We start from the raw sequence: 18,052 nt of genomic DNA, 5'->3' as shown, positions 1-18,052 counted from the left end.
CTTCCAACAAGAGGTTAATATTCATAATATACAAGGAACTCAAGCAATGACATAGTAAAAAACAAACAAACAAAAAAACAATTAAAAAATGGGCAAAGGATCTGAACAGATATTTTTTAAAGGAAGACATATAAATGGCCAACAGTCACTTAAAAAAATGCTCAGTATTGCTAATCATCAGGGAGATGCAAATTAAAACCACATAAGATAGCACCTCACCCCAGTTAGACTGGCTCTAATCAAAAAGATGGAGAATAACAAATGCTGGTGAGGGAGTGGAGAGAAGGGGAACTCTCTCATACTGTTGGTGGGACTGTAAATTAGTACAACCAGTATGAAAACAGTATGGAGGTTTCTCAGAGTTTTAAAGTATTAAAAAAAAAGAATTAACCACAGAACTAGCTACACTGATTAATTCTGTAGGTTAATTATATAGAAATGAAATAATCACATTAGCCCTTTTAAGATACACTTTTTGTATATTAACTTTAATGTATTTCTACATTAGCTGGATTTTAAATGGCTTCTAAATTCAATTATGATTTTTTTTCACTTTTCATTTTATCACTGAAACATGGAATACAAACAGCTCTTATGAAAAGAATTGCTGTTTATTTGACCACTAGTAGAGTTTTATTTTAGGTCATATTCTGTAGGACAGTTTTATATTTTTGTAAGTGATCTCTACTTCATGTTAGCCTTTATCGGTTGCATTGATGCAAAAATCAATCCCATTTATATTTGAAAATATGGAAATGGTGACGGCAATTTTCATACCAGAAAAAAAGTGTGTGACGATTTTAGTTTTCACTTTGGCAGCTCTTCTAAAACCTAGAATCTGTATTGATAAACAGCATTGAGGAACAATTATTTAAGGAAGAAGGGATTTTGAACAGGAATTGTTTTCATATTTGAGTATGATGAAATCGTTTATGTCAGTGTCATTTAGCAAAAGACCACCAGGGATATACCTGGAGTAAAAGAAGTTGGCTTAATTACTCCTTCCACTGAAAAGAGAACACTACATCATGGAGAACTCTGCGTTATCTTATATGTACAATTATAGGACTTTTACTTGTAGTGATTTGGGAAAGGGTTTAAGGGAAGCAGGGGTTTCCTTGAAATTGGATTCTGGAACCATTCTGTGATTGGATTAAAGAGTCATTCATTTAGCAAGAGAGGAGGATGTTTGGTATTTTGTGGGTTATACAGTGACTATTTCTTTTTTGTGTTGGGTCTTTCATTGCTTCATTTTATCATGGTCTGACTAACCTTGTCTGAAGCTGGTGTTCTCTGTGATTGTGTATGTACAAGGGGAGATCAAAATGGCCTGGCAGTGAATGTCAGATTAGTTAGGGACATCAAGGGCTGTCTTTCTTCTCTCCCTCCCTCCACCTTCTCTTTCTTTCTCTATTTTTCTCATCCATAAACAATTAAAGTTTTTAAAATATGTGCTCCATTGGTTTTTTTTTTTTCTTTTCCCAGGCACCTAGGACAATGAATTAGTCATAAGGATGTGAGAGATTACCATTTGGACAAAAAGCAAGAAACTTGGTTTTACATTGTGGCTTTCCCTTACTGCCCATTCCCTCCTGTTGGAGACCCTCCTAAACTTGCCCCTGGGTGACTGTGGTTACATTCTGACTGGTCTCCCTGTCACTCTTTTTGTTCCCTTACAGTGAGGACCTCCTCCACAGAGGAGGCAAGAGTGGTCTTTTGAAAATGTAAGTCATATCACAGAACTCCCTTGCTGAAAATTCTCCTTCACACATTGTGAATAGAATAACCACCAGACTTCTTATTGTGGCTCATCAGACCCTAGATGATTGGACCTCTGCCTGTCTCTGTTACTTTGTCTTGGCTTTCCCTTTCATTTTGGAGCCACCCACCTGATGAGCCATTTTGTTCCTGTAAAATAGCAAGTTCATTGTCACCGTAGGTCCATTACTCTACCTCCCTTAGCTGGAATCACCAGTCTTTGCAAGGCTGACTTCTTATCCTTTAGTTCTAAGAGATCACACCTATTTCCCTATTTCTATAACATCCCTATCTAAATTAACCTTATCCATGTCACCTTACTTTTATATTATTTGTAGTACCCATCACTGTCTGAAGTTAATTCATTGATTTTATAGTACGGATTCTATCTTGAGGCCCCCATTCCACCCCTCCCTCTTTTTACATAAGCTCCACATGGGTGGGAACTTGACTGTTTTGGACAGTACTGAATGTCCAACCCTCAAAGTTCCTGACACAAAATAGGTGCCTTTAACAAATACCTGCTTAATGAATTAATGCATTTGTGAATGAGTAAATGAACAAACAACCCAATGAGTGAACTTATATCCTAGATAGAGCTATGTGCCTCTTGACTATTAACAAGAAAAGCACTTGTTAGTTGTTTGAGATAAAAGTCCATTTGTTTCTCTGCATAAATGTAAAACATTCAAACAAAATAAGTCCTTGCTATAATGTATGTTTCAGCATCTATGTTCTAAGACTGGTTTAGATGGGATAGCATTATAATGACGTTTTCTGGTACTTAAATTAATATTTGGATACATTTCTCTGGAGTGATTTTGATGTGAATATATTTTCATTAACTAATCCCACGGTTAAAGCAGAACTTTGGGAGGGATGGAGGATGGGGAACTTGAAAAATAGCCTGGATGTTAGGACTTCCCATAGAGCCATGCTGTATTTGTAGGAGGGATACTAGATATAACCCACATGTGTTCAATTTGAAGATAATTATAATTTTACTATTTTTTCTACTTTTTGTTTTCTGTTATTGATAGTTCAGTTTGACAGTATTTCAAACTGGTTTATCTTTCAATATAAGAATACAATTTTCTGTGGACTCCTAATGCCAAAACATAATTCATAATGTATAAATGTTAGTTTGCAGTGAAAGTCAAAACGTGGTGTGAAAATATCAGGTGGGAGGTGGAAGAAGTTGGAATTAGCCAGTCTTACATTGGAATATCTGCTCTAACTCTTCAGTACTAACTTGTTAATTTCTTTAGTGCCTCTGAGTCTATTTCCTCATCCACAGGATAAGGGAATAGTCATATTATTTATGTATATGACTATGTGGAGAGCTCAGTGAGATGATACATGTCAAGTGTGTGACATGGTATGTGGCACTATTAGGCATTACTTAGTTGTGAGTTCAGTATCTTCTGTTTTCTGTTGGAAGCAAAGAAGGTATATGACTTCTCAAAGAGGAAAGAGTTTTCTCTGTAGATAATATGAGGGCATAAAGTACATTACGTTTAATATTATTCTTATAAGCAATGTTCAGTTGACTATTGTAAATTGCAATAATCAACCATAATAGCATTAGTGATAATAGCAATATTTATTGTACATTGCAAGAGTGTCAACCACAATAACATTAGTGATAATTGCAATATTTACCATGTTTCAGGCACTGTCTTAAACACCTTATATACGTTAAATCATTTAGTCCTCATCACAAAGCCCATGAAACACTGATTATTTCCCCATTTTACAGATGAGTAAACTGAGGCACAGGAGTGTTATATTACTTACAGGCAAACAGGCAAATCTGGGATTGGAAGATTATACTTTTTTATGCATTAAAAATTGATACCTCAAAACCCCTTTCATTCATCAGGTATAGTCAGTAATCACCCAAATAGGTATATCTCAACACACATAAGCCTTTTTTCATTACGATTTTCCTGTCAGTGGGGTTAGACTTTGATTTCAGGACTCAGTACCCATCTCCTTGTGCAGAGGGGAAAAAAAGACAAGAAAAGCAGCCCAGTTTGAGTGCTAGGTCTGTTTGTGAGCCATGCTTTGTGGGCAATTACCGATGCTTTGCTTTTCATTCTTTTTAATATTGAATAATCATGATTATTTGGGGAGAAAATAAGAGCACAGAAAATACATAACTTTCAATATAATTATGTGTAGAGATACTGATTTTCCCAGAAATGAACTTAGTAGGAAAGAGATAAAAGAACCTGGCCGGTTAGCTCAGCTGGTTAGCATGCGGTTCATAACACCAAGGTCAAGGGTTCGGATCCCTGGACCGGCCAGCCTCCCGCCCCGCTCCCCCCAGAGAAAAAATTATATCTGACCAGACTGTATATACTAAACTGTTTTGAGAAGCGTGTTTTACTGATATGTTTTTCTGCCTGTTAAGCCTCTTTATAAGCTTTGATCTTTAGGGTTTTTTTGATTTTCATCTCCAGATCTTCTATGCCATTTATCAGTTTTTTCATACTTGAATAAAATCTTTGTTTATTTTAAGATGATTTCTTGCAGTTTCTGGTCCAATAACTATACAATAATTTTAGACCATGAAGACCCCTACTGAAATTTGAAAGAGCATGAAGTCTTTGTAGGTGATCTTAAAATAACATAGTTCTTGGCCTTATAATGAACTATATATGTGTATCAGCTTTGAGACATAATAATTACTTTAATTTATTTTAGGCTATGATTGTATTTAATCTCCTGGTTTGATGAAATGTTAGAGTATAAAGGAAATAAATTTTTCCTGTTAAAAATGTTTTATGTAGGTTTTCTTTCCCTGTGGTACTTCCTGTTGGCCTGATATTACGTCATTTATAATTGGATTGACGCTCAGCCTGAATACTTCTTTTTCTTGTTGGCAGCATGGGGTAACCTTGGAAATGTTCTCAAGAGTCAGAGCAAAATTTCTGAAGCTGAAAGCGCCTACAGAAATGCTTTGTACTACCGCAGCAATATGGCTGACATGCTTTATAATTTGTGAGTATGCCTTGCCTTCTCTGGTTTGGTTTATCTCTGAAACCTGCAGTGAGAGGGACTGTTCATTTAACTGCTGGAAATGGAGATGAGGATAACTATTTTTCTGAAACGGTTTTTTTACTAATCATGCCTCTGAGACCAGTGGGTGAATGGTATTTGTGATTTCTTTGGTTTGGGCCACATCATTTGTATTCATGGGTATTGATACATTATGACTGATAACCTTGAAATAGTACAACATAAAAATTGGTTTAAATACTTTTAGGTTTCTTTACAAGTGTATGCCATTAGTACTTAGATGGGTTCATAAAATAAGCCTGTTGTGGATGTAGCACTGCTTACACAATTGATGCCTTGATTATTAATAATAATAGATTTTGTCATCCATTAAAAATTGCTTGTGTCAAAGTATATATAGAATATGTGCTAAACCAGGGGAGTTAATAAGATTGTGCTACTGCTGCTGCTTTTTTCCCTCTTCCTCTTCCTGTCCCTCTCCCTCTTCTTCCTCTTAGGATATTGATGATTACCAGCAGCGTTTGGGTAACAGGATAGTTTAGAATATCCATGTGTACTAGGTTAGAAAAATGCTTAGGGGAGAAATTGGTTCTGACCTTTGAATGGAAAGTCGTAGTGGGTACTGTGAGGTATAAGTAGATAAATGCAAAGTAAACCCAAATTCTTTTTTTGTATCTCGTATTTATGAGAACATTTTATCTGTAAGTAATAGAAATCTAGTTTAAACTTGCTTAAACACAAAAGAGAATTTATTAATTCCCATTACTGGAAATTCCTGTGATTGACTAGATGCAGGCACAGTTAGATCCAGGTGCTTGATTATGTTTCAGGAATTTGTCTCCATCTGTGGCTCTGGTTTCCTCTGGGTTAGCTCCATTGTCTGTAGGACTGTATCTATAATAATGGAAAGATGACTCCACTGCCTTTATGCATATAACATCCTGACTCTTCTCAGTCTCAGAAGGAAAGAGAACTTTTTTTGTCAAGGTGTCTATATTAATAGAACTTTTAATTCTTTTTAGTTAAAAAAAGAGAACTTTTTTTGGGTCATTTTCTTTCCTGAAGTAAGTTGAGTTTGCATCTTTTCTTTACTTGAGTGAAAATATGTAGCTACTCCTACAAAAGGCTCATGTCCTCTTCATGTGAATAATGTTGTGTTGCTGTATTATTGGTTAATTGTATTTTTATTTCATGAAAAAGATCTTTATCAGTTTTATAAATTTACAGTCATATTTTATTTTTTCATTTTTTGCATCTAAAAGTGATGGCAAAGGGGTCTCTTGCCTTGCAATATGGGATGCCAGTTTTCTGTTGGTGTTCATTCTGCATATGTTTTGGGGGACAGAAAGTAAGCTGAACAAGTAACACCTCTTCATTGAATTTGTTTCTTTTTCTCATATCCACAACCACTGGTTAAAAAGTTAGGTACCTCTTGAATGACCCCTGTTGGGCAAGGGTTCAAAGAAAAAGGAAATGTGTTTATCCAGGCTTATTCTATGCTGGAAAGAGAAATGTATTCAGTTAGGCAATTCTACTTTACATGTAATTTAAATATATCTTGCAACTTTGTCTGTGGATGCATATATAAACTGAAAGCATATAGGTAGACGTCCCCAAACCCTAGTGAAAAATCTCTCCTGAAGTGGTGGTCATAAACAAGATCAATTTTTTTGTTCTTTAATTATTGGAAATGGATATGTGCCACGTATGTATAGTTCCACAATATTTTTACTAATATGGCAGGTTTTTAAACAACACTTTAGCTGTCAGCTTAAATGGAGAGAGACTTAAAATTCACAGCAAGTGTCAGTGATTTGGAAGTATTGGATTATCTAACCCATGTGGTTGACAGGATTCTGATACTCAATAATTATATTTCAAAATAGGTGAATTCAATGATTTTTTAAATCAAATATTAATGAAATGCACCAAGATAGATCTTTTACAATTCATAATATCATAAATATGTTTGGTATCATCTGTTCCTAGGAGCAAACATTTTTTTTTTCTCTACTCATTTACTTAGATGGGGAAAAAATGTTTTCTTATGGATAGTTTTACTTTTTTTTTGAGATGTATAGTCTATTTTCATTACACAATTTTCTCTGATGTACACAAGTTATTCCTTGTTCTAGTTCATCAACTAAAAGAGAAGGAATTTGCTTTGCCCAGTCTTTCCAGTAAACTTAACCTGTTAATACTCCTTTGTAGCAACAGCAAGTGTTAGTTACTTTTTGTATCATCAGTTAGACTTAATGTCTCTTAAAGATGTTTTATGACTGAAGCCTAAGACTAACAAACCTATTGATATTAATAAGCATTAAATACTTATATTTGTTAATGAATTTTAGAAGCTGTTGGGAATCCTAAGCTTCTGTTAGGTCCTCTACTTAACTTTTAATGAGTAACCTAGATTATTTTTTTTAACATATTTGATGTTTATAAACCTACTTGCTTTGTAAATTATTGGAATAGTTTTATATTACCAGAAATGTCTATTAAGATAGTAATCTGAAGACATATGTCATTATTTAATTTTAAAACAGTAATTACTAAAGTGAGGCATTCCACCACTGACCGGACAGGATAATTCTAGGAAGTCAGAGATAATCCTTAAATATATCCCTATCATTTTGTTTTTATGTTTGTATTTAAAAAATATAACTAGCACATCTGAATATTGTTTTAAGTGGGGATGGAAAGGGCCGACCCCGTGGCTCACTCGGGAGAGTGTGGCGCTGGGAGTACTGAGGCCACGGGTTCGGATCCTATATAGGGATGGCCGGTGCGCTCACTGGCTGAGCGCGGTGTGGGCGACACCAAGCCAAGGGTTACGATCCCCTTACTGGTCACAAAAAAAAAAAAAAAAAAAAAAAGTGGGGATGGAAAAAAATGGGTAATTTGGGAAAATATTAAGTAAATAGTAGCGCAAGTGATGTGCTATCTGAAGTGGGTTCTGTCTGAAGTTTAGTGAACAACAGTATAAAAATTTGAAGACAGTTTTTTTCAGATCAATAATGATATCAAGTTCTATCTATTAGTTGCATACAAGGGTTATAGTCCCTGTTGATAAAACAATGAAATAAGTTTAATTTTTTTTCTTTCTTTGGTAGCAATTGCTTGAATTACTTCCATGTGCCAAACATTCTTCTTAGTTCTTTTCATATGATATCATGGTTTGACTTCAAATGAAATCTACAAAATGAGGAAGAAATGAGACTCAGGTAATTTGTCTAAGGTTACACAGATAGTAAGTAGAGGAACCTTAGATGTATGTCCTGACTTTATATAACAATCGTATTTCTGCTCATTTTGGCAGAAATAAACCAAGGGTGTGAAAGAAAACAAAACACCTCAATATGTTTCTTTTTCTGTAATTCAAAATACTTTGGCATTTGTTTGTACAAATTTTTGGGTAGAGTATATTGTTTTGACACATGCATATACTGCACAATGATTCACTTAGGGTAGATAGCATAGTTTTGTACCCATTAGTCAGCACTTTTCCTCTTCAGAAAGAATTTCAATTAAAATAACTTTTACATGTAGAAATAAAATATTTAGATTTAAATCTAATAGACTATGAGTTAATTTGTTTTAACAGTTACTAAATTTACTGAATTCATGGTGTAGAATTTTGTTAGAAAGTGGGTTTGCACACTTTCGCTAGAGTTGCTTTGAAGAAGATGCTGCTGAAAACATTTTTATTTGTCTAAATTCATTAATTATGACATTTGATATTATTTCAAACCATGCTTACAGACAATAGTGGTATAATGTGAAGTTTAAAACAGTATTTAATTCACTCTTAATAGCAGTAAATATCATGCACTTATTACACAGCTATATATTTAGTCTTTTATGTATATGGTTGAACTTACTAAAATCTCACACTTCACACAAATTGGAAATTGTCTTTATTCCAGGTTTAACAGATTGGCATTATGATGTTGGTTTTTCTTTTCAAGGATAATAAATTTTCAGGGACAAAGCAGATGAACCATTGTTTAATGATTTACACTGTCAAATTTTATAAATATATAGTAAACTTCCAACTTTTTAAGTGTACCACTCATAGCTATCTAAAATATAATTGATTTTTAGGCTAAAAAATAGTTGATGTCCTTTCATTGTTGTTATAGATTTGTCCCAGTCAGTCTGTTCCAAATGATACTTAAACAGGTAACTCAATAGAACATTGAATATTTCATTATGCATTAGATTTGAGAATACAGATAAATTTAATGTGATGTAATCAATTTTTGATTATCTTACATAATGGATGAATTATTTCAGTGTGTAAAAGAGATTTTATCAACATAAATTAGTTGTCATTTTTGTTCCATGTTGTAAGAATCTAAGTAAGTGTCCAGTCTGAGAAGCTAGAAAAAGAGTAAGAAAACAAACCAATAAATTTAAGGAAGGTAAAAAGAAAGTACTAATGAATTGAAATATGGCTAAATAGTGGGAAGTAATGAATAAATCTGTGAGCTTGTCCTCTGAAAGATCAGCAATTTATGGCAAAGTTAATACAGAATAAAATAGTAAATCTCAAATATACATCATTGAGAATGAGAAAGGGGTTACAACTGAATATATGGAAGCTTAAAATGAGAAAATGTTAATAATATAAATGAAAATACAAATGCTTTCCTGGGAAAATATTTATTATCAATGTTGGCCTAAGAAGAAGTAGGCAATCTGAATCAAAAACCTTGGAAAAAATTGAAAACCATATTAAAGAATTTTCCCGACAGTGAACCATGTCAGGTCATTTCACATCAGTTGTTTATGTTGGAGCTGTTACATCAACAGCATTAATGAATGCCCAGTGGGAAGATTTCAAACTATGTTGCTGTTAAAACTATGTTGTAATTAGGAATTACAAGTCTAGCTGAGTAATTTTTCTTATGGTCGTTGGGTCTTTGTAACTTTCCTGGTATGAGAATTAACTGTTTATATTTCTTGCCTAGTTTTCTGTTGGGGGGTGCTTTTTCTTATTGATTTGTGGGATTGAAAGTAAAATTCCCCCCTACACTTACATGTGTGTATACTAACATCTATTTTGCATACATTTTCTCTTAGTTTTGCATGTCTTTTTACTTATAGCCATTATTGTACATAACTTTAATTTTTATGTAGAAAAAAATTTCTAAGTCCTTTCATTCAAAGCCTTACAAATTACACTTCTATTTTATTTTGATGAAGCTACATAAAACTGGTAGCAAAATGTCTCATAAAATTTAACACCCACATACAAAAGAACAGCAAGTTCAAAAAGCAAAACAAAAAGCAAAACAAAAAGCAAACAAGCAAAACAGAATCTACAACAAACCAATTACACTACGAATATGTGTAGATGTGTTAAAACTAACTCAGTAGGTGTAGGAGCATATTAAAGATTAAAACACCACTATCAGATGGGATTTAGTCTAAGATTTATGGTGGGATATTTAATATTACAATTAAATTACTATTGAAAATTTAAAAAGTCAGAGAAGAAAAAAAAAATCATCTCCAGAAAAGCCAATAAGGCATTTGATCAACATCTGCCTTAGAAAGCAAGACTTGTAAACTAGGAATAAGTAAATACTTCTATAACATATAAAGAATATCTGTCTCACGTTAGTAGCAATACTATATTTAATGTTGAAGAATAGTGGCCATTGCCATTAATACAGGTATATCTTGTTTTATTGTGCTTCACTTTATTGCACTTTGCAGATATTGTGTTTTTTACAAATAGAAGGTGTGTGGCAACACTGCATCCAGCAGGTCTATCAGCGCCATTCTTCCAATACCATGTGCTCATTTCATGTCTCTGTGTCACATTTTGGCCATTCCCACAACATTTCAAACTTTATTATTATGTCTGTTATGGTGACCTCTGATCAGTGATCTTTGATGTTACTATTGTAATTGTTTTAGGGTGTCACCAACCACACCCAGATAAGGTGGTAAACTTAATTGATAAATGTTGCGTGTGTTCCACTGCTCCACTGACCTGCGGTTCCCTAGTCTCTGTTCCTCTCCTTGGGCCTCCCTATTTCCTGAGACACAACAATATTGAAATTAGGACAGTTAATAGCCCTACAACAACCTCTATGTGTTCAAGTAAAAGCAAGAGTCACACATCTCTCACTTTAAATCAAAAGCTACAAATAAGTGTTGTAGAAAGCATGTTGAAAGTGGAGATAGGCTAAAAGCTAGTTCTCTTGCACCGTTAGCCAACTTGTGAATGCAAAGGAAAAGCCCATGAAGGAAATTTAAAATGCTACCCCCTTGAACACACAAACAATAAGCAAGTGAAACAACCTTATTGCTGGTAATGGAAAATGTCTTGGTGATCTGAATGGGGTATTAAACCAGCCACAACATTCCCTTAAACAAAAGCCTAATGTAGAGCAAGCCCCTAACTCTCTTTAATTCTGTGAAGGCTGAGGGAGGAGAAAAAGCTGAAGAAGAAAAATTGGAGCTACCAGAGGTTGGTTGGTTCATGAGGTTTAAGGAAAGAAGCTATCTCTATAACAAACAAGTCCAAGGTGAAGCAGCAAATGCTGATGTACAAGCTGCAGAAAGCTATCCAGAATATCTAGCCAAGATAATTGATGAAGGTGGATACACTAATTGTAGACAAAACAGCCTTCTGTTGGAAGAAGATGCTATCTAGGACTTTCCTAGCTAGAGAGAAGTCAAAGATTCAAAGTTTAAAAGGACAGGCTGATTTTCTTCGTAGGGCTTAAAGGAGCTGATGATATTAAGCTGAAGCCAATGCTTATTTATCATTTTGAAAATCATAGGGTCCTTGAGAATTATGCTAAATCTGCTCTTCCTGTGCTCTATAAATGGAAAAACAAAGCCTGGATGACAACACATCTGTTTAAAGCACAGTTTACTGAATATTTTAAGCCCACTGATGAGACCTACTGCTCAGAAAAAAAGATTTCTTTCAAAATATTACTGCTCAATGAAAATGCATCTGGTCACCCAAGAGCTCTGATAAAGATGTACAACAGATTCATGTTATTTTCATGCCTGCTAATACAAAATCCATTCTGCAGCCCATGGATCAAGGAGTCATTTTGAATTTCAAGTGTTATTATTAAAGAAATATGTTCCTTAAAGCTACAGCTGACAAAGATAATAATTCCTCTGATGGATCTGGGCAAAGAAAATTGAAAACCTAGAAAGGATTCACCATTCTGAATGCCTTTAAGAATATTTGTGATTCATGGGAGGTGGTCAAAATAGCAACATTAATAGGAGTTTGGGAAAAGTTGATTCCAACTCTTATGGATTACTTTCAGGGGATCAGTACTTCAGTGTAGGAAGTAACTGCAGATATGGTAGAAATAGCAGGAGAATTATAATTAGCAGTGGAGCTTGAAGATGTTTACTGAATTGCTTCAATCTCATGATCAAACTTTAGTGGAGGAGGAGTTGATTCTTATGGATGAACAAAGAAAGTGATTTCTTGAGATGGAATCTATTCCTGGTGAAGATGCTGTGCACATTGTTGAAGTTACAACTAAGGATTTAGAATATTACATCAACTTCAACTTGACTGATAAAGCAGCTGCAGGATTTGAGAGAATTGACTCCAATTTTGAAAGAAGTTCTACTGTGGGCAAAATGCTGTCAAACAGCATTGCATGCTGCAGAGAAATCTTTTGTGAAAGGAAAAGTCAATCAATGTGGCAAACTTTGTTGTTTTAAACTGCCATAGCCACCCCAGCCTTCAGCAACCACCAACCAGATCAGTCAGCAGCCAATAACATTGAGACAAGACCTTCCAGCTGCAAAAGGATTACTACTGGCTGAAGGCTCAGATGATCGTTAGCATTTTTTAGCAGTAAAATATTTTTTAATTAAGGTATGTACATTGTATTTCTAGACATAATGCTATTGTGCACTCAACAGACCACAGCATAGTGTAAACATAACTTTTATATGCATTGGAAAACCAAAAAGTTTGTGCAACTAGCTTTATTGCAGTGTTTACTTTATTGCAGTGGTTTGAAACTGAACCCACAATATCTCCGAGGTATGCCTGTATTCAGCTTCTTAGGGTAGTGGCAATTTCTTATTTGTTATTGCATCTCCCATACCTAGAGAATTTCTAACTATATTTGCTGATTTTATAAATGAGTTATGAAATCCATATCAGAGCAGAAAAGATCCCATTTTTTGATGTGATAAAACTAGTAATGGGTATTAGATAACCACATTCTTTGAATTATATCAGTTTATTTTGATCATTATCACTAAACAGTTCTGACATATAAAGAGCCTTCTGGAATCAGACATCTCCTGTTACCTTTTCTTGAAATTTCAGAAACACATTTATATTAGGGTTGGCTCCTGTATTAGTTTTCTAGGGCTGCGATAACAGAAGTACCACAAAGTGGGTGGCTTCCAACAACAGAAATGTATTGCCTCAGAGATCTGGAGGCTAGAAGTCCAAAATCAAGGTGTCTGCAAGGCCTTAATCCCTCTGAAGCCTGTTGGGGCATTCTTCCTTGCCTCTTTCTGGTGGTTTGCTGGCAGTTTTGGCATTTCTTGGCTTGCAGCTGCATAACTCCAATCTCTGCCTTTATTGTTACATGGCGTTGTCTCTGTGTGTCTATCTTCACCTGGCTTCCTTCTTATAAGGACACCAGTTGTATTGGAGTAGGGGCCTACCCATATTAACTAATTACATCTATAATAACCCTATTTCCAAATAAGGTCACATTCTGAGGTACCAGGGGTTAGAATTTTATCATCCTTTTTTGGGAGAGTGGGGGGGGACACAATTTAACCCATCACATCTTTCTTTTAAGGAGCTTCAGTTTGAGAGGGCCCAGACAGTGATTTTTAATGGGGAGGGTGAGGGAGTGGGGCAGGTAAAATTCCTTTAAGAAGCTAAAATTTTGCACAGATTTCAATGGTTTATATATCTCATGATGCCAAGAAATCTGTCTTGAGGGAGGTGATTTAGAAGGATACAGCAATGAGGGAAGGGTGAGGTGCAGAGTTGTCATCATAGATCCAGTCCTGATAAGGTACAAGAGATCTGTTTGTATATTCAGGGCCAGGTTTTGAGAAATTCTGAGAGGTTATTAGGGTCAGAGATTGCAGAATACAACTGGTGAGACGAGTTGGCATGGAATTCAAAAACAGCTTGGTCCATGTGAAGTGAGAACTGGTAGAAATGAAAGAAAAAGTAACCCTTGGCTAAATGCTTAGAGTTTAGGGTTCCCTGCCAAGTTCTATGGGTATGTGTGTGTGTGTGTGTGTGTGTGTGTGTGTGTGTGTGTTGGTAATGAAGGGAGATGTTCAGGGGATGCCAGGTAAGCAGACTGGTCTCCCAAAATGGAGAATTTAGGAAAGATTATCAAACAGGAATATCCGGAAGTAATTGGCATGTCTGATGTAAAGTGAATAGGACTGAGAAGTTTTGTAATTTTGTTGGCTTGGGTCACTAGTGCTCTGGATACACAACCCAGCTGACCTGTTACTGATTCCCAGAATGAGGTGGGGCAGCTTGCAGGTACCTGCCTATTCATGTGGCAAGAGCAAGGCCTAAAACCTGTTACATAACTTTCGTTTTAATAATTTTCATCACACAATTATTACATGAACATAATCTTGTGAAACATTCAAGTTAGCTCTGCAGAACATGGAATAAATCATAGCTGGGTTTTTTGTTTGTTTTGGTGGCCGGCTGGTACAGACATGTTATAAATCATAGAAGTCCCTGTTACTACATTCTCCACATCCCTTTTTCTTCCTTTAATATAGATCCTATCAGTTTTTTGGTAAGCATTTCTATATACATGTTTTTTAGGTTTTTCCCCCCTGTATATATGCATCACTATTCATTTTACTTTTGTGTGTGTGTCCAGATGTGTCATAACATGTATAAACATTCTCCTCTGATTAACATTAAAATATTTATATTGGAGCTATTACATGGATATCATTAATGAATACCCAATTAGATGATTTCAAAACTATGTTGTTTTTCCTAATTACAAATCTAGCTGAGTAATTTTTCTTATGTTCATTGGTTCTTTGTAATTTTCCTGGGAACTAACTGTTCATATTTCTTGCCTAATTTTCTGTTGGGTGGGCTTTTTCTTACTGATTTGTGGGGTTGAAAGTAAAATGCCCCCCCCAACATATGTATACATACATTTATTTTCTCCTAGTTTTTACATGTCTTTTTACTCATCCTACATTATTGTATATAACTTTAATTTTTATATAGAAAAATATCATAAGTCCTTTCATTCAAATCCTCTGTGTTTCGTGTCTCTATGAAGAAGATCATTTGCAGCCCAATATTTTAAACATTTCTTTTTGGATATTTCTAGATTTATTTTTGTATTTTTTTGTTTTGATCATTAATCCACCAAGGATTTATTGTGTTTTGTATTAAGTATAATTTTTTGGCTAAATGAAAACTATATTTCTACCATTAATTTACTGAATAGTAACTTACCATCTAGATTAAATTCTTATGTGAACATAGGTTCATGGCTGTGGACTCTATTTTGGTCTATTGGTAAACCGTTCCAAGAACAAGTTGTTTTATCTACTATAACTTCTAGTAAATTTATATTATTTTAAAAGGCTAGTCTCCCAGCCTTGTTATTTGTTTCCTGCACTTCTGAATTATTCCTATCTGTTTTATCTTTAATGGAAACTTGATCATAGACTTCTTAAATTGTATTAGAAGTCCAGTTGGGATTTTGACTGGTTTTGCAGTGACTTTACATATTAAAGTAAGGGGAACTAACATTGTTACACTCTTGAATTTTCTCTTCCAGATACATGTATTTCCACATTTCTTTCAATTTAAAAAGTTTTTAATTAAAATTTTATATTTTTGTTCACAATGGTCTCATATTTAAGGTTGATTTATTCATATTTTTAAAAAAATATTTTTGCTAATGTGAATTGAATCATTTTTTTTCTCTGATTATATTTTGTTTACTTTTAAAAAATGTTTTTGGTGGCTGGGTGGTTTGGGGATCCGAACCCGTAACCTTGGTTTTGCAAAGCTGTGCTCTAACCAATTGAGCTAACCGGCCAGCCCTCTCATATTTTAAACTGGTTATTCCTGGTTTTTTAAGTTTTATTTTTTCTAAATATACCTGACTCCAAGTTTTTGTTTTTGTTCCTCTATCATATATCTGATTTTTAGTCCAAGATTCTTTCTTGGAGTTTTCCCCAAAATGCCATGTTCTTATTCTCTACGAGGCCTCTGTACATGCTGCTTGTTCTGCCTGTAGCATTCTCCCCCTTTCTCTCCCCTTCTGACCTCTTTCCACTCTACACCCCACTTTTTTTGCCTAATACCTATACATGCATCCTTTATTTCTTAGTTTAAGTGACACTTTCCTGGGGAGATGTCTGGATACCTCTCCCACTTTCAGGGTTGGAAGATAGGTACTCCTAAATGTCACAGAGCAACTAATACTCTTTTAGGCTGGATCATATTTACACTGATGATACTATGTTCCCCTTACTTACATTGTATTCTCTTTAAGGACAGGGATGCTTAGGTACCATTCTATCCCCAGCACTGAGTACAATACCAGGCACATTGGCTTTAAATTATATATATATATATGTTGATTGATAAATTAACTAATGAATCAGTAAACTAATGAATTAAACTGTGCATATGCTTAATGGATTAATTAATGAGTTGATTAGTAAACTAATGGATTAATTAATGGGCTTATTAATTATGAGGATTAATTAATAAGTTGATTAGTAAACTAATGAATAAGCTAACAAATGACAATAAATCAGCAAAGTTCAAGTTTGATTCCTTATCTACAAACATGTCCATTTTTGTTGATTCCTGTCCATTATACCTATGTCATCTACTTCTTTCCTAGCTCATGTCACTAGGTCATGGTCACTTAGTTCATTTTTTATTTTGATTGATGCCACAGCTTTTTTCTGTCATATACGTCTGTGGAAAAAGTCACTGCCCACAAAGCTTAAGAAGAGAAAAATTCTCTCCCACATACCACGGTTATTGTGCACATGTTGGTGTAGGATAAAGATTCTGGAATATATTCTTACCAACTCTGGCGTCAAGGCTTGAGTTCTCTTTCCCTTCTTTCCACCAAATCCTGGAAATATTTTCTTTATTATAAACATATTCAGAACATCTTTTCATTTTTCAGAATTGGTAGAAGAATACTATGAATATGTTACTTAACTGGATAACCAGACAAAGGGTATTTCAACAAAGAAATTCCAATTGTTCTATTTGTTAGTTGGAGAAGATTAAATAGTAAATAATGAAGAAAAATTGCTATTATGACTTATTTTAAGTAGGATAATAAGATGGTTCTTAGTCCTTAAAATATCAATAGCCCCTTTAAAAACTTACTTGAAGTGTAAATGGCTATACAACTGACTTTTTTTTCTTTTTTTTTTTTTGTGGCTGGCAGGTACAGGGATCGAACCCTGAACCTTGATGTTATCAGCGCTATGCTCTAACCAACTGAGCTGACACTAACTGGCCAACCCCACAGCTAACTTTTGTTCATAGGAACACATTTTCAAAACTGTCTTGTAGTAATTTTCAATTCTAATTTGTAGTATTACTCTAATAACTATCTCTACAGGACAAATAGATCTGGTAAGAACACAAGTTTAGCCTTTATTGAGAAAATTTATGAAAACAAAATTTAGTGATTATTTGAAAGTAGGGCAAATTAATCATGCTTAATGATTTCATCAACCAGATATGAATTTACATGTAAATTCTTTAATATATCTTAGCATTAAATTATCCATTCTTGAGTTATGGCCAAGATATACTGTATTCAAGAAATTTAGCTAAGTCTGTCTTGTCAAGATGCCAGAGATGGATTAAGGCAAGAGAATTACTATATAATGACCTGATGTCTACAGGATGATAAAGGGGAAGTCAGAAATGATTGTATGGAGAAGTTGGAATTAAAATACATCCAGGTCAATTTTAAAAAAAGGCAGAAGTAAAACATTTTCAGGTTTTATCGTGTTAAGAATCACATGTGATTATTAGTTAAATTATAAATTGTATGTAACATGAAAGTTCATCTTGTAGCATTCAGTGATATTCAAAAAGTTTCTGCAAGGAATCTGGAGGAAGAAGCTAGGTCTGTGTGGGTGCTTGGTACTTAGTTGTCTGGAGTGATCAGTCCTGAAGAGACTTACTCATATAAACAGAAATATCCAGCGGGTTGAGAAAGTCCCTGTGTGCTAGTGATTTCGTGCG

General features: G+C 34.5%; 1 protein-coding gene across 1 annotated transcript in view; it reads left to right on the top strand.

Annotated features, from left to right (window-relative positions):
• The window catches only part of TMTC2 (transmembrane O-mannosyltransferase targeting cadherins 2), a 380,397-nt gene that overhangs the window by 209,861 nt on the left and 152,484 nt on the right, over positions 1-18,052 (top strand). The window contains exon 4 of the mRNA XM_063076008.1: positions 4,650-4,764. Coding sequence (XP_062932078.1) covers positions 4,650-4,764 — 115 coding nt within the window. The remainder of the gene's footprint in view (positions 1-4,649; positions 4,765-18,052) is intronic.

Source organism: Cynocephalus volans, chromosome 12 (genome assembly GCF_027409185.1).
Source record: "Cynocephalus volans isolate mCynVol1 chromosome 12, mCynVol1.pri, whole genome shotgun sequence".
Taxonomy (NCBI): domain Eukaryota; kingdom Metazoa; phylum Chordata; class Mammalia; order Dermoptera; family Cynocephalidae; genus Cynocephalus; species Cynocephalus volans.
Note: the sequence above shows the minus strand (reverse complement) of the source record. Positions and strands in the feature narration are given on the sequence as shown.